At 39.4% G+C, this 27557-nt stretch overlaps 1 protein-coding gene across 4 annotated transcripts in view; it reads left to right on the plus strand.

The window, feature by feature from the left end:
• LOC106871744 (ATP-dependent RNA helicase DDX42) overlaps positions 1-27557 on the plus strand; it is a 48766-nt gene that overhangs the window by 12245 nt on the left and 8964 nt on the right. For 2 of the 4 annotated variants that reach the window (XM_014918369.3, XM_014918386.3), the window contains 16 exons: positions 2931-2986; positions 3277-3430; positions 5079-5219; positions 7147-7266; positions 7390-7497; positions 8019-8087; positions 9060-9188; positions 9912-10011; positions 11225-11272; positions 12038-12135; positions 13992-14085; positions 17932-18012; positions 21362-21463; positions 22163-22264; positions 22927-23051; positions 24414-24521. In XM_014918369.3, the coding sequence (XP_014773855.1) occupies positions 2931-2986; positions 3277-3430; positions 5079-5219; positions 7147-7266; positions 7390-7497; positions 8019-8087; positions 9060-9188; positions 9912-10011; positions 11225-11272; positions 12038-12135; positions 13992-14085; positions 17932-18012; positions 21362-21463; positions 22163-22264; positions 22927-23051; positions 24414-24521 (1635 nt within the window). The remainder of the gene's footprint in view (positions 1-2930; positions 2987-3276; positions 3431-5078; positions 5220-7146; positions 7267-7389; positions 7498-8018; positions 8088-9059; positions 9189-9911; positions 10012-11224; positions 11273-12037; positions 12136-13991; positions 14086-17931; positions 18013-21361; positions 21464-22162; positions 22265-22926; positions 23052-24413; positions 24522-27557) is intronic. The other 2 variants (XM_089363549.1, XM_089363560.1) reach the window with 1 other exon arrangement.

Genomic DNA, 27557 nt, shown 5'->3' on the forward strand with positions numbered 1-27557 from the left:
GAATCATGTATATGTGGTTGGCGTTAGGAAGGGCATCCAGCTGTAGAAACTCTGCCAAATCAGCTTTCCATGCTAGCATGGGTTGGACGATTTGACTGAGGACTGGTGAAACCGGATGGCAACACCAGCCTCCAATCTGATTTGGCAGAGTTTCTACAGCTGGATGCCCTTCCTAACGTCAACCACTCCGAGAGTGTAGTGGGTGCTTTTACGTGTCACCCGCACGAAGGCCAGTCAAGCGGTACTGGCAACGGCCACGCTCAAAATGGTGTATTTTATGTGTCACCCGCACAGGAGCCAGTCCAGTGGCACTGGCAACGATCTCGCTCGAAAATCCTTACACATGTCATGGGCACAAGTGCCAGAAAGGCGATGCTGGGCACAGGTGCTATCCCGATTTCGCTTTTGCTTGTCCCAATAAGTCTTCGCAAGCTGAGTTTCGTGTCCAATGAAGGGGACAATGTTGGCATGGGAGCCAGTCGTCGTATTTAGTTTGATTTGCCAGTCGTCGAATTTAGTTCGAAGATCTAGGGATGAAGGTGTAGGAAGAGAGTTAGCTTTGAGCAATCCATTGTGAATATAAAAAAAATAACTTCCAGGAACAATAGTGGTTTATTGAGATGGAAGAAGGTTGCGGATTTTTTTCCTCTTATCGAAGAATGATGAGCTGAAAACAGTTTTTTTTTATACTCCTCAGTAGGCAACTAGGGTTGTTGAGTGTGCGGAAAAGAATGCAAAAGTTGTGGAATGGAGTATGGGAAATCCAACTACATATGTTTCGTAGCAAGCAGAACCTCAGAAGTGTTAAAATCCAAGTGAGGTGTATACTGCTGGCTACTCTTCAGCTCAAGACTATTTTGATTAGATTAAAGGCTACATTGTCACCAGTGGGTACATGTTGACACAAAATTCAATCTGATTTACTTGGATTTTAACACTTCTGAGGTTTCGCTCACTATGAAATATATGTAACCCTGATTTCCCATTCTCCATTCCATAACTCTTATAAATATATATATATATATATACACACACACACATCATCATCATTTAACGTCCGTTTTCCATGCTAGCATGAGTTGGACGATTTGACTGAGGACTGGCGGACCAGATGGCTACACCAGACTCCAATCTGATTTGGCAGAGTTTCTACAGCTGGATGCCCTTCCTAACGCCAACCACTCCGAGAGTGTAGCGGGTGCTTTTTACGTGCCACCAGCATGGAAGCGAGACTGCTACTCTGGCAGTGATCCCGCTTGGATGGTGCTGTTAGCACTCCACTGGCACAGGTGCCAGTCATTGAATTTGGTTCAGTTTCGATCTCACTTGCTCCAACAGGTCTTTGCAAGCTGAGTTTAGTGTCCAATGAAGGAAGGTTGGCATGGGTGAGTGATAGTACTATCAAAATACCATCACCAGTGACAGCGAATACCAGCTGTACAGGCAAAATTAATAAAATATATATATATATATATATATATATACACACACACACACACACACAAGGGTACTACATGAGCACCTACATTGCTAAAAATAGAAGTCAAAAATACTTCTGTGTCACGGAATAGTCACAAAATTAATGCAAGCATAATAGGAATAATTCCAGTGAATAATAACATCGTCTTACCTCTGCTAGATCAGCAAAAGTAATGCTGGTTAGTTTGATATCATAATTTTGAATTTAGCACTAAATGGTACCTGGTTCTCGTCAGCCAAACCAACTGCAAAAATTCGCCCCCACCATGCCTGCAAATTCGTTTGAAGTGGCCAGACACCCATGTACATATATTTATTTATTCTCCTTGTCTTGGTAGGTGTGCATGCTATTTTTTTAACGAAAGCCTTACCATTCATACAAACAGCATCATTTGTTTGCAGTCCTCAGCAAAATGATGTCTGGGCTTTTTGTTAACAAGTAAGTAATTCTGCTGAACATCCTGTCTTTCATTTCTGTGCCTTCTGTGGTATCCTTTGTAGGGTGTAGGCATTGGACTTGGTAGGCATTACTTGCTGATTTATAAAACAGCAAATTAATTGTTGCCTATGGCATAGTGGTTAAGAGCGCAGGTTACTAACCCCAAGATTCCGCGTTCGATTCCAGGCAGTGACCTGAATAATAATAATAATAATAATATCGAAAAATACCTTAGGAATGAGAACCCAGGTTTGAAATTTCCCCAAGACACCTGATGAAGGCTGGAGGGTATATCAGCCGAAACGTTGTGTTAACAACAAACAAGATGAGGACAAATATCCGTCAAATGTAAATAATGTACATAACGGCATGGGGAAATTGTTAAATTGATTATCTACCAAATTGACTTGCAAGGCTTTGATTGGTCTGTGACTATAGCAGTAAACACTTGGTCAAGATGCCAGGCAGTGGAACTGAACCTGAAACCATGTGGTTGGGAAGCAAACCTCTTACCTACACACATATATATATATATATATATATATATATATATATATACATATATATATATGTATGTATGCGTCTATATGCATATATATATGTACATACATACATATATACATATGTATATACATACATACATATATATATATATATATATATATATATATATATATATATATGTATATGTATGTATGTATGTATGTATTTTTTTTTTTGTGTGTACATGTCTGTAAGTTTCAAGAGAGTAAAAAGACTGTTTGGGATAGTTTATAAAGATATCTGTATTAGTTTCAAAACAAGCTTTCTCTGATTTTTTTCATTTCAACAGTAAGAACAGTTGAAAGTAGTGTTTGTTGTTTCCTCACATGCGCACAAACACACACACACACACACATTCTAACCATTCCTCCTGACTCGAGTAAAACAGCAGCTTCAGTGCTTCTGGCGCCATCCGTTTCGGTGCCGCTGTAACAATTAGAACTCGCTGTACTTCTGTATTTACTTTCAGAAAGAGGTGAAAGATCAGGACAACAAACTGAAAAAAGAAACCCCAAAGACAGACAAGTAAGTAATTCTGCTGAACATCCTCTCTTTCATTTCTGTGCCTTCTGTGGTATCCTTTGTAGAGTGTAGGCATTGGACTAGGTAGGCATTACTCGCTGATTTATAAAACAGCAAATTAATCATTTTGTTTGCTCCTGTATTTGGTTCAGCAGGTTTGAAGGAGCTTTCGGTTACCTCACTTTACAATTGTCTTTGTTTGTTGTCATTCCTGCTGCATTTTTTAATTTTTTTTTTACTGTTTGTGTAAATTTCGATAAAACTTATCACTTGCCACTTTCCGTTTTTTACAGAGGGGTTCGGGAAGATATCGAACAGGAAGATGATCAGGAATCGTACTTCCGATACATGGAAGAGAATCCAACTGCTGGTCTGTTGAAAGATGACGAGGAAATAGAAGTTGAATACGATGCTGAAGGCAATGCCATTATTCCCGAAAAAATGAAGGTAATCATTTTTATTTGTTTACTTGTTGCAGCTGTTGGACTGCAGCCATGCTGGGGCACTGCTTTGAAGTGTTTAGTTGAACAAAACCAAGTACTGGGGTTCTCCGAAAATCACCCAAGGCTGTTAAACAGAAAATTCTATTTTACACGACCCCCTCCTTAACCTGCTCCCTCCATCTGTGGCGATGACAAGCATTGCTCTCCCAGTCAGTCTCCTGCATATCACAGGCCTTTAATGTGGACTTGACACAGTCCTTAAATTGCAGTGTTGGTTTCTGCTAGGGTCTCTTTCCATTCACAAGTTCCCCATGTACATACATACACAATGAGCTTCCATACAGTTTCTGTCTATCAAATCCACTCACAAGACATTGGCTGGCCTGGGACTATAGAAGATTCTTGCCTGGGACAACCTGCACTCACATGATTGCAAAGTGAAGTTCTTGACCACACAGCCATGTCTGTCTGCAACTAAGCAGACATGTTATCTTTCACATCTTTTATGTTTTGTTACTTTTTCATTTTTCTTTTATTATCCTCTCCTCATTAATTTGTAACCACTTTTTTTCTTTTTTTAATCATATATACAGCTAATACTGGCTCCTGTATCGGTGGCATGTAAAAAGCACCATTCAAGTGTGGTCAATGCCAGTACCGCCTGACTGGCTCTTGTGCCGGTGGCTTGTAAAAAACACCCACTACATTCTTAGAGTAGTTGGCGTTAGGAAGGGCATCCTGCTGTAGAAACTCTGCCAGATCAGATTGGAGCCTGGTGCAGCCTTCTGACTTGCCAGCCGTCAGTCAAACCGTCCAACCCATGCCAGCATGCCAGTGTTAAATGGCGACGACAATAATGATGACTGTTGATTAATTCATGAAAGTTTCAACTTCTAAAATTTAAGCATTGATGGAATTCTTTAGTACTAAACTCTAAGCCTCACATCCCTCAGATTCTAACTGAAATTGTGGACAGCAGATGATGATTTCTATGTCTCCTGCTGGGTACAAGGCAAAATATCACAAGACTTCCTTAATGCAGTCCTCATAATTCTACAAGAAAAATAGAACAATCCTTCTGATGGGTAACTGCTCTACTTTGTATTTATTGATATTATGTTCATCTAGTGCATCTTAGTAAAAAAATGGAAATAGCTTTCCTTGCTCTGTAGCATTCTTGGTTCAGTAGTCTGATATCTTTATAATTTCCTCTCTCTAAGTGTATCTCTTTTGTCTTTGTACCAATTGACGATACTGGTGCTGCTACACTAGTCATTTGGTATGACACCTTTGTGTATTACTTGGTCCACTTGTATATTTATAGTTCAAATCCCACCAGTATTGAATCTGTAAATTATCCATTATTCTTGTGCTGGTACCATATAAAAAGCTCACAGCACACTCTGTAAAGTGGTTGGCATTAGGAACGGCATCCAGCCGTAGAAACCAAGCCAAATCAGGCTTCAACTTGGTGCAGCTCTGGTCAAACCGTCTGACCCATGCCAGCATGGAAAACAGATGTTAAGTGACGATGATGATGATGGTGATGATTCCATTATAACTGATTTTGCATCTGCCTTAAATAATATTTACATAAATATCTAATGCTATGTTCCACAGATTTCATGTTAAAAATGATTTATTTTGCTCAGAGTATCGACCCTTTACCACCAGTTGATCACTCTGAAATCACATACATGGACTTTGAGAAGAACTTTTATGAAGAACATGAAGAAATCAACAAATTAAGTGAGGAACAGATTGATGAACTCCGACAAAAACTTGGCATTAAAGTAAGTTTGATCTTTACTATTTAGTCATATATATTTTGTGTTACTATTTTACATGTAGGAGAGTATTGTAGTTCGCTTGAAGCATTGTGTATTGTTTGTAAAGAATAAAATGTTTTGAATGGTACAACAATGCACTATAATACAAAAAATGGAGTATTTACCTGTCGTAATTTAGTTATCTATAGCCCGATGATATTTCGGAATGCAATTCCTTCTTCAGATATTCTTAGATGGAGTCTCTGCTATAAACTGTTTTCCAACGGTTTTCTTTTTTTTCGGAAGCGTCTCAGCAGTGGTCTCACGAAGCTTCTTCCGGAATTCCTCATGAGAAGTGCGTGAGGTCGGCTATGTTTCAATCTCATGTGTGTTGGTACATCTGTAGCGCTGCTTCTAAGTTACGTGTTATAAGTGCAGCTTCTTTTTTTTTTTTTTTGCCCTTCTTTTTTTTTGTTATAAACAATACATAAGCATGTTATTAAGAATGAACCTACACACATCCAGATGTAGCTAAATAATATATTGATTATTTTTATTATTTTGCATGTATTTATTTTTTTTTTTTACTTACATGTTTGGGACGGTTTCTTAGCTGTTAGATTCTTTTTTATTGCCAACATTAGCCACTCACCAATCAATCAGGAGTGGAGCCCTTCTTGTGTTCTTGAGGGCTAATAGGGCAGTTTACCTGGTTTCCATGGTGTATAAATGAATGAGATCACAATGTTCCCTCTGAGAGGATTCAAGGCCAACAATTTTGAAGGCTGGGGACAAGTCAGTTACTTCAATCCCAGCACTTGTATTTTATTTTACTAACCCTGACGGGATTAAAGGCAAAGTTGACTTTAGTGGGATTTGAACTCAGAACATAAAGAACCAGAAGAAATGCTGCTAAACATTTTGTCTGATGTGCTCACAGTTCTGCCAGTTCACTTCCTTGTCTTTTTGTTTAAGCTACATAAAGTAGAGCAAGTGCAGAGACTGGCAGATTCTTAGCTCAAGGGTGCAATGACCTGGTTATAGTATGATCTGAACTCGTGATTATGTAGTTAGTTGCTTGGTGTGTACAGTGATATAGCAAGGTTATTACTTCATGGAATGATATGAAAAATCATATGTTCTTCCTGTTGCCAGCCCTTACCTATTTATGAATTAAGATGTTTTTTTTTTCCATTTGTCTTCAGAAGTGCTGACCTACAGGAAGGTTAACTTGGTTTATTAACCGAGAATAGCAAAGTTACATCACTGTTTCACTTTTGCTCTAGCAATTTCATGTAAGATGTGGAATGTAAACATTCACACAGACATACACTCACTTATACACATGCACACATACATGCATACACATGCACACACCTATGTTTGTACAAAATGGGCTTCCATGTAATTTCTGTCTCCCAGTTCTGCTCACAAGACATTGGTCAACCTTCATTTAATGTAAAAAAAGAAATAAAAATGCATCTAAACTGAAGCCATTTTACAAATGTGACTGATGTAAATCTTGAAATATTATATTTTCCTGAACACAAATCACTGTAGCATATAGTAATTACATATAAACATTCAAACATTGTCACTATCTTTCTAAATCCTGCTGCGTTTCACATGCAAGTTTTGGTCTTCCAGAGTTGTTTTGGTGTAGGTGTATAAGTTGACTTCCCCTTTTTCGGCTGTAAGTTTTCCTCTCAAAAATTTGACTTGTAAGCCAGAAAATACAATAAGTAGACTGTGACAAGCAGTGATATATCCTGCCTCTGAATGCTACGCAACGTTTGTTCCATCATTGAACCATGTTGTCAGTAGACCAGCTCTGTGACCTCTCAATCTCCACCTCTCTTTCTTTCTTTGTCTCTCTCTTTCTCTCTCACTCTCTGTCTATCTCCTCCTCCTCCTCTGTTTGTCTCTTTCTAAGGTGTTGTTATATTTTCAGGTAACTGGGTTGTGTCCTCCCAAACCCGTTAGCAGTTTTGCTCATTTTGGATTTGATGAAGGGCTCATGAATATCATAAGAAAATCAGAATATACACAACCCACACCCATTCAAGCACAGGTAAGTCACTGCCTTTTTCTTATGCTATATTCTGTTTCAAAGAAGATTTTAACCTACTTTTTTTTATTAAAGTCACTGAAGACATCTTTCCAGATTATTGATGAAAATTATCGTTTATTTTAGGGGGTACCAGTTGCTTTGTCTAGCCGAGATATAATTGGAATTGCTAAAACTGGCAGTGGGAAAACAGCTGCCTTTATTTGGCCAATGCTTATACATTTGATGGATCAGGTAAGATAAATTCTATATTATCATTATTATTATTATTATTATTATTAAGGTAGAGAGGGAAGTGCTACCTCCCAGTGAATTTGTGAAAAGATGGGTGGCTCTGGCAGAAATGGTTAGTGTGAATGGTCCTTCTCTGTGCACCTGTAGACTGGAAGGTTGGGGTGAAGGCTTGTGCCTTTGGTTGTCAAGGTATTCTGTGGGGTTCCTTGATTGGGCCTAGTTGGAGTTTCTCCTGTATCAGGAAGACTGCATCATTCATGTGGCCTTAATTATTTCAATTACGAAAAATTCAGTACTGCTTCATCCAATATGTCTTTTTTTTTCATTATAATATGGTTTTGTGTGTGATTCAAGGAGATTTAGCAGTTTTTTCTAGCAGATCGTACAACCATGTAGAGGTTCCTCCATGGATTCAGTTGTATTATTTGTGGATTTATAAAAATTGTTTATGAATTTCAAACTAAATTTTAAATTCAACTCATAACCCAGTTTATAATATTTCTTTTTTTTTTCCCCTACAGAATGAACTAGATGAAGGTGATGGCCCCATTGGATTAATTTTAGCGCCTACTCGGGAATTATCCCAGCAAGTAAGTTTGTCTATGAATTACTTTACATTTTACCTTTCCTCATCTGAAGAGATCTTTGTCATTTCTTTTTAAATCTTGATAAATTAATATGTGACTGGCCCTCGTGCCGGTGGCGCGTAAAAGCACCCACTACACTCTCGGAGTGGTTGGCGTTAGGAAGGGCATCCAGCTGTAGAAACTCTGCCAGATCAGATTGGAGCCTGGTGCAGCCATCTGGTTCGCCAGTCCTCAGTCAAATCGTCCAACCCATGCTAGCATGGAAAGCGGACCTTAAACGATGATGATGATGATGATGATGATGATGATTCTCCTCCTCTTTGTCCTTTTTGAAGATAGTGAAACTGATTACGAGAAAAAACAAGGCAAATTTTAAATTTTAAGTATTTTATGAATGTAGATGTTTTTTTTTATGATTTCATACAATCGTGATTTATATTTTTGTATATTTTATTATCGAGGTATCAGCTGGAGATCTCATCACCACAATTTATTTTCTTCACAGCACTGATTCATTCTCACTCTCTCCTCTAAATGTGAATAGCCATGTAGCTCCTCTACGACAAGAACCTGCTCTGCTTCACCCTCTTCCCTCATACTTCAATCCTCATCTCCTAGCATAAAACCTTGCCCCTTCTTTGGGTTTTGTAGTCTTGTGAGCTGCATGGTGACCTCACTAGCACTGGCGGCACAAAGAAAAAGCTCTCAGTACATATTGTAAAGTGGCTGGCATTAGGAAGGGCATCCAGCCATAGAAACGATGCTGAAGCAGCCACGGGAGTATAGTGCAGTCCTTGGACCCATTGGATTTTGTTAAACCATCCTATTGATGCTAGCATGGAATATTGATGTTAAATGATGATGTTTATCTTCATAAATTAATTTTAGTTCCTCTCAATTGAAAGATGTTGATGTGAATTTTAAAATTGATTAAATTTTTTTGGTATCTTTTTTTTTTTTTTTCTGTCCTGTTAGATCTATCACGAAGCTAAAAAGTTTGGTAAAGTCTACAATATTCGTGTGGTTTGTGCTTATGGTGGTGGGAGCCTTTGGGAACAATCAAAGGCATGTCAGGAAGGAGCTGAAGTCATTGTTGCTACACCTGTGAGTATTATAAGACAAAAAAAAAAATGTTAATTTCTTGTTATTTAGACTTAGATCAGCGGTGGTTGAACAGATCTATGATAAAGATGTTCAAAATGCACATATATATATATATATATATATATATATATATATATATGAATTAATATATGCTCTTAAAAAAACATTAGATCAAAATAATGATGTACATAACATTCTCAATGTTTATATATATATATATAATGTGTGTGTGTGTGTGGTGTAACTGGCACCTATGCTGGTGGGACGTAAAGAACACCTTTTGAGCGTTGGGCCTCATGGAGGCAATGACTGAGACCTTTGGCATTTTGTTGTGCTTGAGAAGAAGACCCATCAAGCCAAGCAAAATCACAGTCGTAGCAGATACCAGTGTGTTTACGGGGATGTATACACACCAACACCAGTTGTCAAGTGATGGTAGGGGTCAAACACAGACACAAAAACACACACATGATGGGCCTTCAGTTTCCATCTACCAAATCCACTCATAAGGCTTTGGTTGGTCTGAGGCTATAGTAGAAGACACTTGCCCAAGGTGCCATGCTGTGGGACTGAACCTGGAATCATGTAGCTGGGAAGCAAACATCCTACCACACAGCTATGTCTGCACCTGTGTAATTTATTTAACTGCTTTGTGAGGAAAGTTTTTCTTATATAATAAAATAATTTTGGATGGGTTTTTATATAAGAATTTCTCTTTTCTAGGGTCGTCTGATAGACCTTGTGAAGAAAAAAGCTACTAATTTACGGCGAGTAACATACTTGGTATTTGATGAAGCAGATAGAATGTTTGATATGGGTTTTGGTAAGTGTATTTTATCATTATCATTATTAATTAAGGCTGTGAGCTGGCAGAATCATTAGCATGGTGGGCAAAATTCTTAGTGGCATTTTGTCCGTCTTCACATTATGAGTTCAAATTCTGCCAAGTTTGACTTTGCCTTTCATACCTTTGGGGTTAGTAAAATATTTACTGGGGTCAATGTAATTGACTCACTTCTCCCCTGAAATTGCTGGCCTTGTGCCAAAATTAGAAATTATTACCTCCGCTTTAGTGAAGGTGGAGGTATTGTTTTCAGCTGTGTTTGTTTGTTTGTTTGTGTGTGGACAAGATATCTCAAGAACCGCTGGATAGATTCGGATGAAACTTTCTGGGATGTTTGGCCTTGTGACAGGCACAAACTGATTTGATTTTGGAATTGATCCAGTACTGGACAAGGATTCTGGATTATTTTTCCTGTTTTTTTTAAATTTAATTTTTGAGCGCAGTTGGGTTCATTTTTAGTATTCTCATTTGTGAGAGCAGTCGAGTTTTTTCAGATATTCTCATTTTAAAAATCATCTCCAGCTAATCATTGAGAGGACGTTGGTGTTGCCTTGGTGGAGGTTTATGCTCTCTGAGTGCTCCTGTTATTGTTATTATTAAGGTGATGAGCTGGCAGAATTGTTAGCTTATTAGGAAAAATGCTTAGTAGCATTTCTTCTTGCTTTTTACACTGAGTTCAAATTCCACTGAGGTTGACTTAGCCTTTTATCCTTTCGGGATTGATAAAATAAAGTACAAGTTGGGTGCTGCAGTTGATGTAATTGACTAATCTTCTACCTGCAAATCTCAGGCCTTGCACCTATAGTAGAAAGGATTATTATTGCTATTATTATTATTATTATTATTATTATTATTATTTGTATCTTTATTATCATTATTATTATTATTATTATTATTATTTATTTTTTTTTATGTTTGTTAGACAGCAAACTGGTAGAATCATTAGAGCTTCAGACAAATTGTCTTGTGTATTTCTTTTGACCCTTTATGCTCTGGGTTCAATTCACATATGAGTCAGCTTTGTGTTGCATCCCTTTAGAGTTGATAAAATGAAGTATTAGTCAAATACTAGCAGTCAATGGTTTTGATTAATCATCTCTGCTCAAAATTACTGGCTTGGTGTCTAAATTAGAAATGATAATTATTGTCATTAGTATTTTCAAATTAAAACATTTTTTCCTCTAAATTTCAGAATCCCAAGTGCGGTCAATTGCTAATCATGTTCGACCAGACCGTCAAAGTAAGTTTTTGAATTCTACTTTACACAGTGAAGAAATGGGGCAGGGCTTACAGGAGGTTCTTCTTGGAGAAACTAGCTCTTCTCTTCTAATTTTGCATGGGGGGAAAGTCCTACAATCTCTCTTTTTCTCTTTCAATTTGTTTAGTAACTTCACTTAATAGAAGAACATTTGTTGTTCAGTTGATACTTCCATTGTGTGAGAAGTGTATCTTGAGTTACAGGTGCTGAGTTTGGGGAAATGAATGTGGGGGAGCAGACGAAACTGGAAGAAATGGAAATGAGACTATTCAGTTAGACACATGGAGCTCAAAAAGGTGCTCAAAGTGGTTGTTGGCAAGATGGTTAATAATTTTGTGGGCGTTTACTAAGTCAGTTGCCAGACGTCAGAGCTTCAATGCTTCTTTGCCCAGGGAAGCAAGGCGTTCAGTGTATGGTAGATGCCTGATGGAGGCTATATGCTTGGTTGCATGTCTCTGAACAGTTTCCAGGAGGTCAATGTCCTGAACAAGATAGGGTTCCAGACTAGCTTTTTACATATCAGTTCTAACTCACAACCGTAGCTTTTACTTCCTTCCATAACCTCCTGTTAAAGCTGTTGAAGCATAACTAACCCCAGCCTCTGCAAATCATCATCGTTTAACGCCCGCTTTCCATGCTAGCATGGGTTGGACGATTTGACTGAGGACTGGTGAAACCAGATGGCTACACCAGGCTCCAAAGTTAATCCAAAATGCTTGTTTTATTATATTTTTTGTTTACTTTCAGCTTTGTTGTTCAGTGCAACATTTCGGAAGAAGGTTGAACGTCTGGCAAGAGATATTTTGACTGACCCGATACGTGTGATTCAAGGAGAGTTAGGGGAGGTACGTTGTCTTTATTTTAAATATTTTTGGCAAAGTTTAAGGAGCCAGCAACACAGGTGATTTTACATTGTTGCTTGAAATTACTGCTAAAGATATTTCAAATGCTGCCAGTGGGTCACTCCACTTTGCTATAAATAATGTGCTTTTAGTATACAGTGCTTGAAGAAGTAACAAGAAGCCACTTTAGTGGGTATCATTCTTTGAATCAGTTAAAAAAAGAAGTCTTTTATGTTGCGATCCAAAGAGGTTAAGATCAGTGGTTCTCAACCATTTTTTACCTATGGACCCCTTTCATTCCTATTTTACTCTACTGGACCTTACTAGCCACTTGATGTTCAAAATGATCCCATTATACTTTTTATAATTAAATATAAGGAATTGTATAAAAAAAGATTTTAAAAATATTTTGTGTGTTGTAGAAGTATTAGCTATCTATTGCACAGAAAATTTAACAACAGAATCTTGTATGGACCCTCAAAGGGTCACATGAACCCCACAAAGGATCACATGGACCTCAGTTAAGAACCACTAAGTAAAGAGAAGCCACTTTAATGTGTATCATTCTTTGAATGAAAATAAAAGAAGTCTTCTGTATTGCCTCAATGATCGAAAGAGGTTTTAGATGTAAAACATTTAATATTAATAGTCTTAGCTTAAGGAAGTCTATGAAGAGCAGAACAACAGAAGCTTTTCAGTGGAGCCTCCCTTCATACAAGTGTTTCAGCCCTAAACTCCTTACACTCTAAGGGGACCAGGCTGCATCCAGGTCTTGACTCCTGGATACTCTTCGACTGCCACATTCTGTGCTACTGTTTGCATTGCAGTCCTCGTCGTTTAACGTCCGCTTTCCATGCTAGCATGGGTTGGACGATTTGACTGAGGACTGGTGAAACCGGATGGCAACACCAGGCTCCAATCCAATTTGGCAGAGTTTCTACAGCTGGATGCTCTTCCTAACGCCAACCACTCAGAGAGTGTAGTGGGTGCTTTTACGTGTCACCCGCACGAAAACGGCCACGCTCGAAATGGTGTCTTTTATGTGCCACCCGCACAAGAGCCAGTCCAGGGGCACTGGCAACGATCTCGCTCGAAAACCCTACAAAGGCCAGTCAGGCGGTATATATATGTCTGTACGTATCGCCCTGGATGGTTAAGTTTACCCAGAACCAAGGTACTTTGGGTATTGTAACCAGTTCAGTCTAAGATACCAGTTAACTGTTGGTTCCATTCTTCCATGACCAAATCCAGTTGGAGCTCTTCTCAGCTGCTTCTATCAGTGCCTTAAGAGCTCATTGTTGTCTGTAAAATGAATCAAAGTTAAGATATTTGTTGAGGTGATAATTCAGTAGATATTTGGAACTTAGTTCGAAAGAGGAAATGCATGAGCCTCTTGTGCATTAGATGTTAACATGTTTGTCATGTAATAAAAATGTGCACACTTCAAATTCTGTTACTGGGTTCTTTTTAATTTAACAATCTCAGATTGTTCTTTTCCACAAATCTATCATGTTGGGTATTAAAATTTATTTGTATATATTTATATAAATCTTTCATATCTCTCTCTCTCTTTCTCTCTCTCTCTCTCTCTCTCTCTCTCTCTCTCTCTCTCTCTTTCTCTCTCTCTCTCTCTCTCTCTCTCTCTTTCTCTTTCTCTCTCTCTCTCTCTCTCTCTCTCTCTTAATGTCTAGATTTGTGAAATTGTTGACAAGATGTGTGTGGTTTTTTTTTTAATATACCTTTTGTATTTCTTAATTTGTGATATCGACTGATGTTCTGATATTAGGTGGGGGGTCTCCCTATGTATCTGGATTTCAGTGTTTTATATTGATACAAGTGTCGCCTCTTTCAAATTGTAGGCCAATCAAGATGTTACCCAGCTGGTAGATGTTTTACCATCAGCACCGTTTAAATGGCGATGGCTACTGAAAAGACTTGTTGAATTTACTTCTTGTGAGTACCGTCCACTCAAGCTTGTTATAATTACAATTATATGTCTTATGTTCAGTGATAATATTTATATTGTATAGGTTTTCATATGCAATGACCAACCTACATGATAGTGTATAAGAGAATTACTATATATGTGTATGTGTGTCATCATCATCATCATCATCATCATCATCATCATTTAACGTCCACTTTCCATGCTAGCATGGGTTGGACGATTTGACTGGGGACTGGCAAACCAGATGGTTACACCAGACTCCAATCTGATCTGGCAGAGTTTCTACAGCTGGTTGCCCTTCCTAACGCCAACCACTCCGAGAGTGTAGCGGGTGCTTTTTACGTGCCACCGGCATGAGCGAGGTTCAGTCCGGTGGTACTGGCAACGGCCATGCTCAAATGGTGTTTTTTACGTGCCACCTGCACAGGAGTCAGTCCGTTTATATATATATATATTATTAATCATCATCATCAACATTTAATGTCTGTTTTCCATGCTGGCATGGGTCGGACAGTTTCACAAGAGCTGACCAGCTGGAGAACTGCACTGGGCTCCAATTATTTGTTGCCCTTCCTAATGCCAATCACTTTACAGAGTGTACTGGGTGCTTTTTATTTGGCACCAGCACCACTGCTATTACATGGAACCAGCTTTTTACCTGCTTTGCACATGACACCAGCACGGGTGCTTTATATATGGCACTAGTATGACTGCTTTTTATGTGGCACCAGCACAGTTGTTTTTTACGTGACATTGGCACAAGTGTTTTTTTGCGACACCAAAACAGGTGCTTTTTATGTGGCACCTGTGAGCTCACAAAACAAGGACCACTTGGCTGAGAGAGGGAGGACATGTCTGTATGTATGGCTGGCCATGATTTTACTAGGCTTTGTCTTCTCAAGTACAGTAAATTACCAGAAGTCTTGGTCCCTTATCATCTCCTCAGTGAAACCCAACAACTGAAGATCTTTTCTCACCACTCCGTCCCACATCTTCTTGAGTCGACCCTTACCACAGGCTCCTTCCACAGTTAGAGATTCTTACACTTTCAACAATCTACCACCCTTGGATTATTGCATTTTTATTGAACTTGAAAACGTGGAGGGAAAATTTGGTCTCTCTAGGATTTCAAAGTTGACCATAACATCATGCTTACTGCCCAGATCAATTCCTTCAAGATAAGACAGCTTTAAATTCACACAGATCAACTTTAACTTTTGATTATGCTACATTAACACAAACGCTTAATAAGTTTTGCTAAATTCCTAAAAAACAAAAAGAAAATTGTTATATTTCGCGATGGTTTTTTTTTTTTTTCCAAATAAACACACATACTATATATTTTCTTCTTCACTTGTTTATTACTGTTCTTATTTTATCTCATGTCCAGTGTCTGGAAATCTTTCATCACACATCTGTGACCTCTTCAGCAACCCTTTCCATCTATGTGTATCCTCCTGATCCACTTAATCTATTTGTTAATGATTTACTTTGAGGTGTAAGAACAGTACCCATCATGTTTTTAGAGGGTGCTTGAAACTGATGAGAGAGAAGGAAGAAAATTGTGATATTCTCAGATCAGAAACCTGGTCCAAATAATTGTAACATTGAACTCCACTGAAGGCATCTAAAGGCTAAGAGTCATTTGGTTGTTATAACTGGATTTAGTCATCCACCCATGAACAAATGCAATCCATACTCCAGGCTTCTGTACACTTTTCTACTCACTTTTACTCTCATGGTTTGAGTCTGTGTGAAGCTATGGTAGTAGAGGACACTTGCCCAAGGTGCCTGGCAGTGGGATCAAACCTGTAACCTTGTGATTGTGAAGGAGAACTTCTTCATCATGTGGCCATACCTCTACTCATTAACTGAGAAATGCAACAAATTCCAGTTATTTGGAATAGAATCTTATCTTTATATATATATATATATATATATATATATATATATATATATATATATATATATATATATACATATATATATATATATACATATATATATATATATATCATCATCATTTTGGTGATCCATCTGAACATCAATCGCTGACTCCTTTGGTTGATCTGTCCAAATTAGGCGTCCCTGCAGTCACACACTATCAATGGTGCTGCTGCTTCACGCATGGCTGAATACACCCATCCATATCCAAGAATATATATATATATATATATATATATATATATATATATCATATAAAGGATAAAGATCCTTCCCTAGTCATATAGATTCATGGTGGAAGTGCGGGCAGTTTCCATGGCACATATATTCCTCCCTGGATAAAATGCCAGTCCTTTGCAGGATTACTCATTCTTACCAGTTGAGTGGACTGGAGTAATGTGGAATGAAGTGTTTTGCCCAAGAACACAATGCGTTGTCCAGAAATCAAAATCACAATCTTACAATCATGAGTCCAACACCCTAAACACTAATCCATGCACCTCCTTATATATATATATAGAAAACCATGGCCAAAGTAGACTGGAGTCTGGTGCAGCCTTCCAGCGTGCCAGCCTGGACAAACCGTCTAACCCATGCCAGCATGGATAATGGATGTTAAATGTTGATGATGATATATATATATAAATCCAAAAAAACAAAACAAGAAAGTAACAGACGACAATGAAAACATATGGACAGATAGACGACACAAAGACAAACAGGAAAACCAGGACGGAACATTTGTGGCTTTCTATTCATCAGTCAAGTTTCCAATTATCACTACAGTTTTGGCCTGATACGCTTGAGACTATATCTCATTCCAGGGTGAAAAACTAGTCGATAGCTTCCGCTATCTGGGCGACCAAGTTAGTAGTGGGGGTGGGTGCGCTGAAAGTGTAGCTGCTAGAATAAGAATAGCCTGGGCAAAGTTTAGAGAGCTCTTACCCCTGCTGGTGACAAAGGGACTCTCACTCAGAGTAAAAGGCAGACTGTATGACGCATGCGTACGAACAGCCATGCTACATGGCAGTGAAACATGGGCTGTAACTGCTGAGGACATACGTAAGCTCGCAAGGAATGAAGACAGTATTCTCCGTTGGATGTGTAATGTCAATGTGAATACCCGTCAGAGTGTAAGTATCTTGAGAGAAAAGCTGAACATTAGAAGCATCAGTTGTGGTGTGCAAGAGAGACGATTGCGCTGGTATGGACATGTGGTGAGAATGGATGAGGATAGCTGCGTGAAAAAGTGCCACACCCTAACAGTTGAGGGAACCCGTGGAAGAGGTAGGCCCAGGAAGACCTGGGCTGAGGTGGTGAGGCAAGACCTTCGTACATTGGGCCTCACCGAGGCGATGACTACTGACCGAGACCTTTGGAAATGTGCTGTGCGTGAGAAGACCCGGCAAGCCAAGTAAGATCGTTGCCAGTGCCCCTGGACTGGTTCTTGTGCGGGTGGCACATGAGATGCACCATTTTGAGCGTGGCTGTTGCCAGTACCGCCTGACTGGCTCCCGTAGGATTTTTGAGCGAGATCGTGGCCGTTTTCGTGCGGGTGACACGTAAAAGCACCCACTACACTCTCTGAGTGGTTGGCGTTAGGAAGGGCATCCAGCTGTAGAAACTCTGCCAAATTAGATTGGAGCCTGGTGTTGCCATCCGGTTTCACCAGTCCTCAGTCAAATCGTCCAACCCATGCTAGCATGGAAAGCGGACGTTAAACGATGATGATGATGATGATGATATAGCTAAGTTTCTTAAGTGTATATGTCAGAAATTGTCATATAATAACTGAAATGTTTACATAGCTATTATCAAATTTTTACTTAAACTCATAGTTGAAATGTTTTTGTTCCCTGTAACTTTTTATTGAAATTGCTTAAACAAATTCTTTTTCGTTTATATAGTGGGCAGTATATTAATTTTTGTGACAAGGAAAAGCAATGCTGAGGAACTGGTCTCAAATTTGAAAAGCAAAGATTTTGAAGGTAAAAATTGAAAATAATTTATGTTATTTTCTTCTATTTTTCTTCTTCTCATGAATGAATTAGTATTTAAAAATCTGATTGCTGTGCAGACAATAAGTGCAGGCATGGCTGTGCGGTTGAGATGTTTGCTTCCCATCTGCATGGTTTTGGGTTCAGTCCCCTAATGCAATACCTTGGATAAGATTATATGACTAGCCCAAAGCTGACCAAAGCCTTGTGAGTGGGGTTGGTTGACAGAAACTGAAAGATCACTGTTGTGTATGTATGTATGTATGTATGCGTGTGTGTGTGTGTTTTTTTTGTTTACATCTGTAATCCCTTGTACTAAAATGCAGGTACTTTGTGCTTTTGAAGCCATGTGGAATACTTAAAGAAAACAGGTAAATGTTAGTGTCAGGAAGAGCATCCAGGTGTAAAATAACTCCTCAAATTACATATTTATTCAACCCATGAAAGTAGAGAAACAAATGTGCCCAAAACAAATGAACAAGCAATGTTGCTCCTCGAAATAGTCATGTCCAGCTTTGTTGATGCATTATAGTTTGATAGTACAAGTTTATTCTTACCATCACACCAAATAACACTTGAAACTGAGTATACTTTTCTTTGTTGCATCACTTTTATTTTTCTCTATCTTGGATGGTTATGACCATAAAGAGTAAGGCTCTTGACCTTTGTAGCTTTCCAAGGCTGATGGGATTGGTGTAGTTGATGTCCAGCTTGACCATCTTTAGGTTCGTGGCTACATCATCATCATCATCATCATTTAACGTCTGTTTTCCATGCTAGCATGGGTTGGACTATTTGACTGAGGACTGGCAAACCAGATGGCTGCACCAGGCTCCAATCCGATCTGGCAGGGTTTCTACAGCTGGATGCCCTTCCTAATGCCAACCACTCCGAGAGTGTAGTAAGTGCTTTTACGTGCCACCAGCACAAGGGCCAGTCAGGTGGTACTGGCAACATAATTCTTGTGATAAATGCTAATTAGTTAATAAACTAATAAACTAGTCTAATGAGCCATTTTATATTTAGGACTATCATCTTGTGAGATGACAGAATCGTTAGCATGCTGGGCAAAATACTTAGCAGCATTTTGTCTGTCTTTACATTCTGAGTTCAAATTTTGCCAAGGTCAACATAGCCATTCATCCTTTCGGATAAGAACTGGGTCAATGTAATTGATTAGCTCCTCCCACAAAAGTGCTGGTCTTGTACCAAACTTTTGAAACCAATATTCTTTTCTTCTATTTTCAACATCATGTTGTCATGGCATCAGCTATAATTTGCTTCAAGATAAAAAAAAAAAAAGACAACTTAGAATTAGGACTGTCATGAGGTCAGGCGTGACTGAAATTACAACACTCCCCCTCCCCCACGGAAACATTGCAGGGTTAAATTCCCTGCTGAATGGACTGGAGCAACATGAAATGAAGTGTTTTGCTCAAGAACACAACATATCGCCCAACCCTGGAGTTGAAACCATGATCTTATAATCATGAGTTCAACACCTTAATCATTAGATTATGCACCTTTATTGTAACAAGAAGCAACAGCATTCAAACCATCATCATCATGGTTTTAACATCCACTTTTTCCTACTTGCCTAAGTAGGATGGAATTTATTGAAGCAAATTTTCTATGGCTGGATGCCTTTCCTTTCACCAACCCTTATCTGTTTCCAAGCAAAGTAATATTTTCCCATGGCCAGACATAATTTGCAGAGTATTGGAAATGAATGACATTCATTTACAGCAATCATGTGATGCCAACACAAACACACACTCTCAATCCGAAGAAAGATTTAAAAAGTAAATCTTGATCCATAATTTCCATTCTGATTATTTACAGTTATTATTATTATTTTAATTTTCATTTCATTTTTTTTTCTCTCTTTCTTTTGGTCATTTTGATTTGACAAAATGGTATCATTATAGGCACGTAGTGTCATAAGACTGTATTGAGAAAAGCCTCATTCAAAATCGTGTTGCTAGCAATCATATTAACAAAGAACAAAGCCCATGCAACTCTTCAAGCTGTGTATTTAGTGCAGCCTTATTTGAGAAAGCCAACATAACTTACAGAAAATATCTCTTTTTCTACTCATCCCCACTCTCTTAGACTTAATAAAAAGAAGGAAACATAAAAACGGGTCATATTTTCATTAAAAAAATGTTTCCCCAAATTTGATATTGCTTTAATAACTTTGAATGGGTGCAGTTTCAGCATCATTTGTTAAATTGCAATCTGTTTTCTTGATAATTGGATTGAGTTGGTTTTAAAACCTACAAAGAATCAGGCAAACAAGGAATTCCAACTGTGATTGTAAATTATTGTTGCTATATTTAATTACTGTTCTGCATATACATGGAGATTCACATGCACACATATACATCATCATCATCATCATCATTTAACATCTGCTGTCCATGCTGGCATGGGTTGGATGGTTTGACCAGAGCTAGTAAGCTTAGGTGTTGCACCAAACTCTTGTCTGATTTGGCATGGTTTCTATGGCTGGATGCCCTTCCTAGTGCCAACCACTTTGAGAGTGTAATGAGTGCTGTTACGTGCCACCGGCACAGGTGCCAGTTGTGTGACTATGATTTCACTTGGCTTGATGGGTCTTCTATTCAAGCAGAACATATTGCCAAAGGCCTGTCATTTGTCATTACCCCCGCAAGGCACAACACTTAAAAGGTGCTTTTCACATACCACTGGCACAGGTGCTAGTTACATGACACTGGCATCAGTCACGTTGCCTCTGTGAGCCCCAACGCTTGAATAGTGCTTTTTACGTGTCACTGGCGCAGGTATCAGTTACATGACTCCAGCATTGGCCATGACTACAATTTCACTTGGCTTGATAGGTCTTCTCAAGCATGGCACATTGCCCAAAGGTCTCGGACACACACACACACACACACACACACACATACATGTACACACACGGACATACACATAAATATGCATTTAAAAAAATTTTTTTTTAATGCACCCTTTTAAAGCCTAGCCAGGCTCATGGGCCCAGTTTCCTGGTTTCTATGGCATATGTGTTCCCCCCCAGCTGGACGGGACACCAGTCCATCGCAGCATTACTCAAGAAACAGGAAGAAAGAGTGAGAGAAAGTTGGGGCGAAAGAGTACAACTGGGGTTGCCACCACACCCTGCCGGAGCTTCGTGGAGCTTTAGGTGTTTTCGCTCATTAAACACACACAACGCTCGGTCTGGGAATCGAAACTGCAAGTCCGCTGCCCTAACCACTGAGCCATTGCACCTCTGCATTGTTTTTTAGTTTCATAAAAAGGAATTGTACAAATTTTCTAATCTTCTGAACATTTTTTCCAGTTGGTCTTCTCCATGGTGATATGGAACAGGCTGAACGAAACAAAGTCATAACAATGTTTAAGAAGAAAGAAATTTTAATCTTAGTGGCTACTGATGTTGCTTGTAAGTATCAATGGTTATTTGCATTTATCTGTTTGTTATTCTTATATAAAAGTAACTGGAAGCTAGAAAAAAGTGAAGCATCACTGGATGCGTAGTGTAAGTCTGCATAAATGATGGGACAGAAATGAGCCAAAACTGGGTATAAGTGTAACTATAGTTTGCAAGGGAAGGTATTGTACTGCTAAGGATGTGTATGAAGAATGGCAATTGCTAACAAAAGTGCCAAGCAGATGGAATTTGTGGAAGAGAAAAATTAAGGACGATATGGAAAGATGGAAGTGATGAGAGCTGGTCTCAAGAGGCTGAATTTTATCAAGGAGGTGATACAGGACTGAAATAAAAGGTGAGATGCTGTGCTGGAGAAGATCTGTCTCACCATATATGCTGTTAGAATTGTTCATATCTCCTGGTCAGTCCTAATTTAGCAGACTTACAATCAAATGTGTTCCAGCCACGACCATCTCACCTATTTTCCTTGTCATAATGCATCCAGGATCACATTACCCAATGGGTCCTTCATTTCCATGATAACATAGTATAATTTTGAGTAAGATTTGGTTGCTGTTTCTAGCAGATTAAACCAGTACATTGAGTAATTTTTGAAGGGTGAATGATTGACTAGCAGCTCAGATAAAGTGAAAGAAGTGTACAAGGAAATAAATATATTTTGATCTGAATTTTTATTTTTTTTTTTGACAGCTCGAGGTTTGGATATTCCCTCAATAAAAACAGTGGTGAACTATGATGTGGCCAGAGATATTGATACTCACACTCACCGTATTGGACGTACTGGTCGAGCAGGTAAGCAGCAGGACTCGAGGGTGTGCCCACACATCTTCACCATCTTTCTTTTTCAGCTGGAGTAGCCATGTATCTTGGGATAGCCCTGTATCTCACTTCAGCAAGACATGTTCCTGTTCTTTTATCATATAGGTGCAGGAGTCGCTGTGTGGTAAGAAGCTTGCTTCCCAACCACATGGTTTTGGGTTCAGTCCCACTGCATGGCAGCTTGGGCAAGTGTCTTCTACTATAGCTCTGGGCCGACCAAAGTCTTGTGAGTGGATTTGGTAGATGGAAACTGAAAGAAGTCCATTATATATATATATATATATATGTATATAGGTGCATGGCTCAGTGGTTAGAGCGTCGAGCTTGTGATCGTGAAGTTGTGAGTTCGAATCTTGAGCAAGACACTTTATTTCACGTTGCTCCAGTTCACCCAGCTGTAGAAATGAGTTGTGATGTCACAGGTGCCAAGCTGTATCAGCCTTTGCCTTTCCCTTGGATAACACTGGTGGCGTGTTATTGCTGAATCTTCTCAAATCTTGGGCCTTGTGCCTATGTTTAAAACAATCATTATTAAAACATGTACATCTATTAGACATGTATTTTATGAATAATGTTTCTATATTTAAAGCCATTGTTTAGGGAGTCAATGGAAATATTTCTGATATATTTTGCAGGAGAGAAAGGTTATGCATACACTTTAGTTAATGAGAAGGATAAAGATTTTGCTGGACACCTCGTACGAAACCTTGAGAGTTCCAATCAGCATGTACCTCAGAGTTTACTGGATTTAGCTATGCAGGTAACTGACATATATATCAGTTTATTGATTTGTTTATTTACTATTCACTTATTTACTGATTTTGAGATTTAACCCTTTAGCATTCAGATTCTTTTGTCAAATATAATGCTTATCTATTCACATTTGTTTTGAATTGAGTATGCATTATCTCATAGCTTTAAAATTTCAATGATGTGAGTTTATTTTTAGAATGACATTGTAAGGTAGATGTGAGAGAGGCCAGATCTGGCCAATTTCAACATAAAATAGCTAGCATATTTGGGCCAGAGATGGTCAGTTTAGATGCTAAAGGGTTAAACATGTGTGTTCTGGTGGTAAAATATTTTGTGCAGTAAATTCCTTCTTTTAGGTGTTTTATTTATTTATAAAAATTCCATTAAAAATTTTTTGTTTTTTTGTGAAAGCACATTTTGTGAGTTTTAGTTACTTTAACATCTGTTTGCACTAAATAGTTGTACCACTTGACTGAAGATAACCTATGTTACCCACCAGTGAGAACATATTCATTGTTTAATGTCCGCTTTCCATGCTAGCATAGGTTGGACGATTTGACTGAGGACTGGTGAACAGGATGGCTGCACCAGGCTCCAATCTGATCTGCCAACCACTCCGGGAGTGTAGTGGGTGCTTTTACATGCCACCGGCACGAGGGCCAGTCTAGTGGTACTGGCAACAGCCACGCTCAAATGGTGTTTTTATGTGCCACCTGCACAGGAGTCAGTGCAGCAGCACTGGCAACGACTTTGCTCGAATGTTTTGTTCACATGCCACTGGCACAAGTGCCAGTAAGGTGATGCTGGTAACGATCACGCTCAAATGGTGCTATTTACATGCCACCGGCACGGAAGCCAGACAGCTGCTCTGGCAATGATCACGCTCAGATGGTGCTGTGAGCACTCCACTGGCACGGGTGCCAGTCATCGAATTTCTTAGAGAAATTCAGTGAAAGGGATACTGTCACCCTAAATATCCATGCTCTCATGCCGATTCAGTTTGCATTAGTTTAAGCAGAATGTGAATGGTAACAATCTCACCATTCTCAGAGAACTTATGATGACCTTAGGTGCTATTTCTTCCTTCAGATACCCAAAGTTAAGTTAAAAAATATTTTACTCCAGCCATTGCCCTTGTACTTATAGACCTGACAAATTATTAGGTTTGTTTAGTTATAAAATAATTGTCCCACCTGCTTCATCACCAAGTGATGAATACTTGAAAGCCATCCATTTATGGAAATATCCAAATTTGTAAAAGCCATTTCTTGATGTTACTCTCATAAAAATACGATGCAAATAGACATGAATGCTTAAACTTCATGTTGGAAATATATCATTGGTTTCCTTTTTATTTTCTCCATTACAGAATTCTTGGTTTCGGAAAAGTCGTTTCAAGCAAGGGAAAGGTAAAAAAGTGAATACTATGGGTAAAGTTTTTGGATATCGGGAACGACCTGGACTAGGGGCAGAAAATGTAAGTTCAAGGCTTCATCTTACCATCTTTTTACTTACATGTCTTGTGTTGTTTTTTTGTAAATTTTACCTGTCATTGTAAATGTCCTTTTCTACTTCAGTATCTGATTTCTTGTTATGAAAGTGTAAGTTGGAGTGTAATGTGTTAAGGGAGGGGTTTTAATATAATTTATTTGTATCATCTATCAGCCATTGTATGAGCAATGGGGTTGTTGGTTATAAGTTTGCAATGAACCAGTTACTAGTTCATTGTGATCTTGAAGACAAATATATACCACTAGGTATTTCTGTTTCCTGCATTATTACTTTTGACAATTTTCTCAGCAATGTGTATGTCTTTGACTGATAGACAATACACACACAGAGAGTGGGCTTCTTTTTGTGTCCATCTATCAAATCAATTCGCTAGGCTTTGGTTGACTCAGAGCCCTAGTAAAAGATGATTGCTCACAAGTGAGAATGAACCCAGAACCATGTTGTTGGAAAGCAAACTTCTTAACCACACACCCACGCACACACGTGTATGTGTGTGTATATATATATATATATATATATATATATATATATATATAATGTGTGTGTGAAGGCATGTGGCTTAGCGGTTAGGGCATTCCACTCATGATCATAAGGTCGTGAGTTCAATTCCAAGCGACGCGTTGTGTCCTTGAGCAAGACACTTTATTTCACGTTGCTCCAGTCTACACAGCTGGCAAAAATGAATAGTACCTGTATTTCAGTCTTGTCACAATCTGTGTCGCACTAAATCTCTCTGAGAACTACATTAGGGGTACACGTGTCTGTGGAGTGCTCAGCCATTTGCATGTTAATTTCATGAGCAAGCTGTTCTGTTGATCGTATCAGCTGGCACCCTCGTCGTCATAACCGACGGAGTGCTCCTTTATATATATATATATATATATACTCTTTTACTCTTTTACTCTTTTACTTGTTTCAGTCTTTTGACTGCGGCCATGCTGGAGCACCGCCTTTAGTCGAAGAAATCGACCCCAGGACTTATTCTTTGGAAGCCTAGTACTTATTCTATCGGTCTCTTTTGCCGAACCACTAAGTTACGGGGACATAAACACACCAGCATCGGTTGTCAAGCGATGTTGGGGGGACAAACACAGACATACAAACACACACACACACATACACATATATATACACATATACGACGGGCTTCTTTCAGTTTCCGTCTACCAAATCCACTCACAAGGCATTGGTCGGCCCGAGGCTATAGTAGAAGGCACTTGCCCAAGATGCCACGCAGTGGGACTGAACCCGGGACCATGTGGTTGGTAAGCAAGCTACTTACCACACAGCCACTCCTAAGAATATATACAAATAATTACAGAGGCATCAAGCTGTTAGAATACAAATAATTACAGAGGCATCAAGCTGTTAGATCAGGTTATGAAAGTTACAGAGAGGGTCATAGCCCAACTAGTTAGGGAGCGAATCAATTTAGATGAGATGCAGTTTGGGTTCGTGCCAGGTAAAAGCACTACTGATGCCTTATTTCTAGTGAGACAGTTGCAGGAGAAATACCTAGCTAAGGATAAACCTCTGTACCTGGCTTTCGTTGACATGGAGAAAGCCTTTGACAGGGTCCCCCGATCCCTTATCTGGTGGTCAATGAGGAAACTTGGGATAGAAGAATGGTTAGTGAGAGCTGTGCGAGCCATGTACAGAGATGCTGCCAGTAAGGTGAGTACAGCAATGAGTACAGCAATGAATTCCGGGTAGAGGTAGGGGTCCACCAAGGTTCCGTCCTCAGCCCCCTATTATTTACCATAGTCCTCCAGGCAATCACAGAGGAGTTCAAGACAGGTTGCCCCTGGGAGCTCCTCTATGCTGATGACCTTGCCCTAATTGCGGAGTCACTATCAGAACTAGAGGAGAAGTTTCAGGTGTGGAAGCAAGGTCTAGAATTGAAGGGCCTTAGAGTCAACCTAGCTAAAACCAAAATCCTAATAAGTAGGAAGGTAGATAAAACACAAACCCCTTCAGGTAGATGGCCCTGCTCAGTATGTAGAAAAGGAGTAGGTAGTAACTCTATAAGATGTACCCGGTGCAAGCTATGGACACATAAGAGGTGCAGCAACATCAAAGGCAGGTTAACTAGCAAGTTAGTTTTTGTTTGTGGCAGATGTTCAGGTGCAATAAAGACTGCAAACAAACAGGAAACAACTTCTATCTCATTCCAGGGTGAAAAACTAGAGGTAGTCGATAGCTTCCGCTATCTGGGCGACCAAGTTAGTAGTGGGGGTGGGTGCGCTGAAAGTGTAGCTGCTAGAATAAGAATAGCCTGGGCAAAGTTTAGAGAGCTCTTACCCCTGCTGGCGACAAAGGGACTCTCACTCAGAGTAAAAGGCAGACTGTATGACGCATGCGTACGAACAACCATGCTACATGGCAGTGAAACATGGGCTGTAACTGCTGAGGACATACGTAAGCTCGCAAGGAATGAAGCCAGTATGCTCCGTTGGATGTGTAATGTCAATGTGAATACCCGTCAGAGTGTAAGTATCTTGAGAGAAAAGCTGAACATTAGAAGCATCAGTTGTGGCGTGCAAGAGAGACGATTGCGCTGGTATGGACATGTGGTGAGAATGGAGGAGGATAGCTGCGTGAAAAAGTGCCACACCCTAACAGTTGAGGGAACCCGTGGAAGAGGTAGGCCCAGGAAGACCTGGGCTGAGGTGGTGAGGCAAGACCTTCGTACATTGGGCCTCAACGAGGCGATGACTACGGACCGAGACCTTTGGAAATGTGCTGTGCGTGAGAAGACCCGGCAAGCCAAGTAAGATCGTTGCCAGTGCCCCTGGACTGGTTCTTGTGCGGGTGGAACATGAGATGCACCATTTTGAGCATGGCCGTTGCCAGTACCGCCTGACTGGCTCCTGTAGGATTTTCGAGCGAGATCGTTGCCAGTGCCCCTGGACTGGCTTGTGCGGGTGGCACATAAAAGACACCATTTCGAGCGTGGCCGTTTTCGTGCGGGTGACACGTAAAAGCACCCACTACACTCTCT

This window comes from Octopus bimaculoides, chromosome 1 (genome assembly GCF_046866305.1).
Source record: "Octopus bimaculoides isolate indiv1 chromosome 1, ASM4686630v1, whole genome shotgun sequence".
Lineage (NCBI taxonomy): Eukaryota > Metazoa > Mollusca > Cephalopoda > Octopoda > Octopodidae > Octopus > Octopus bimaculoides.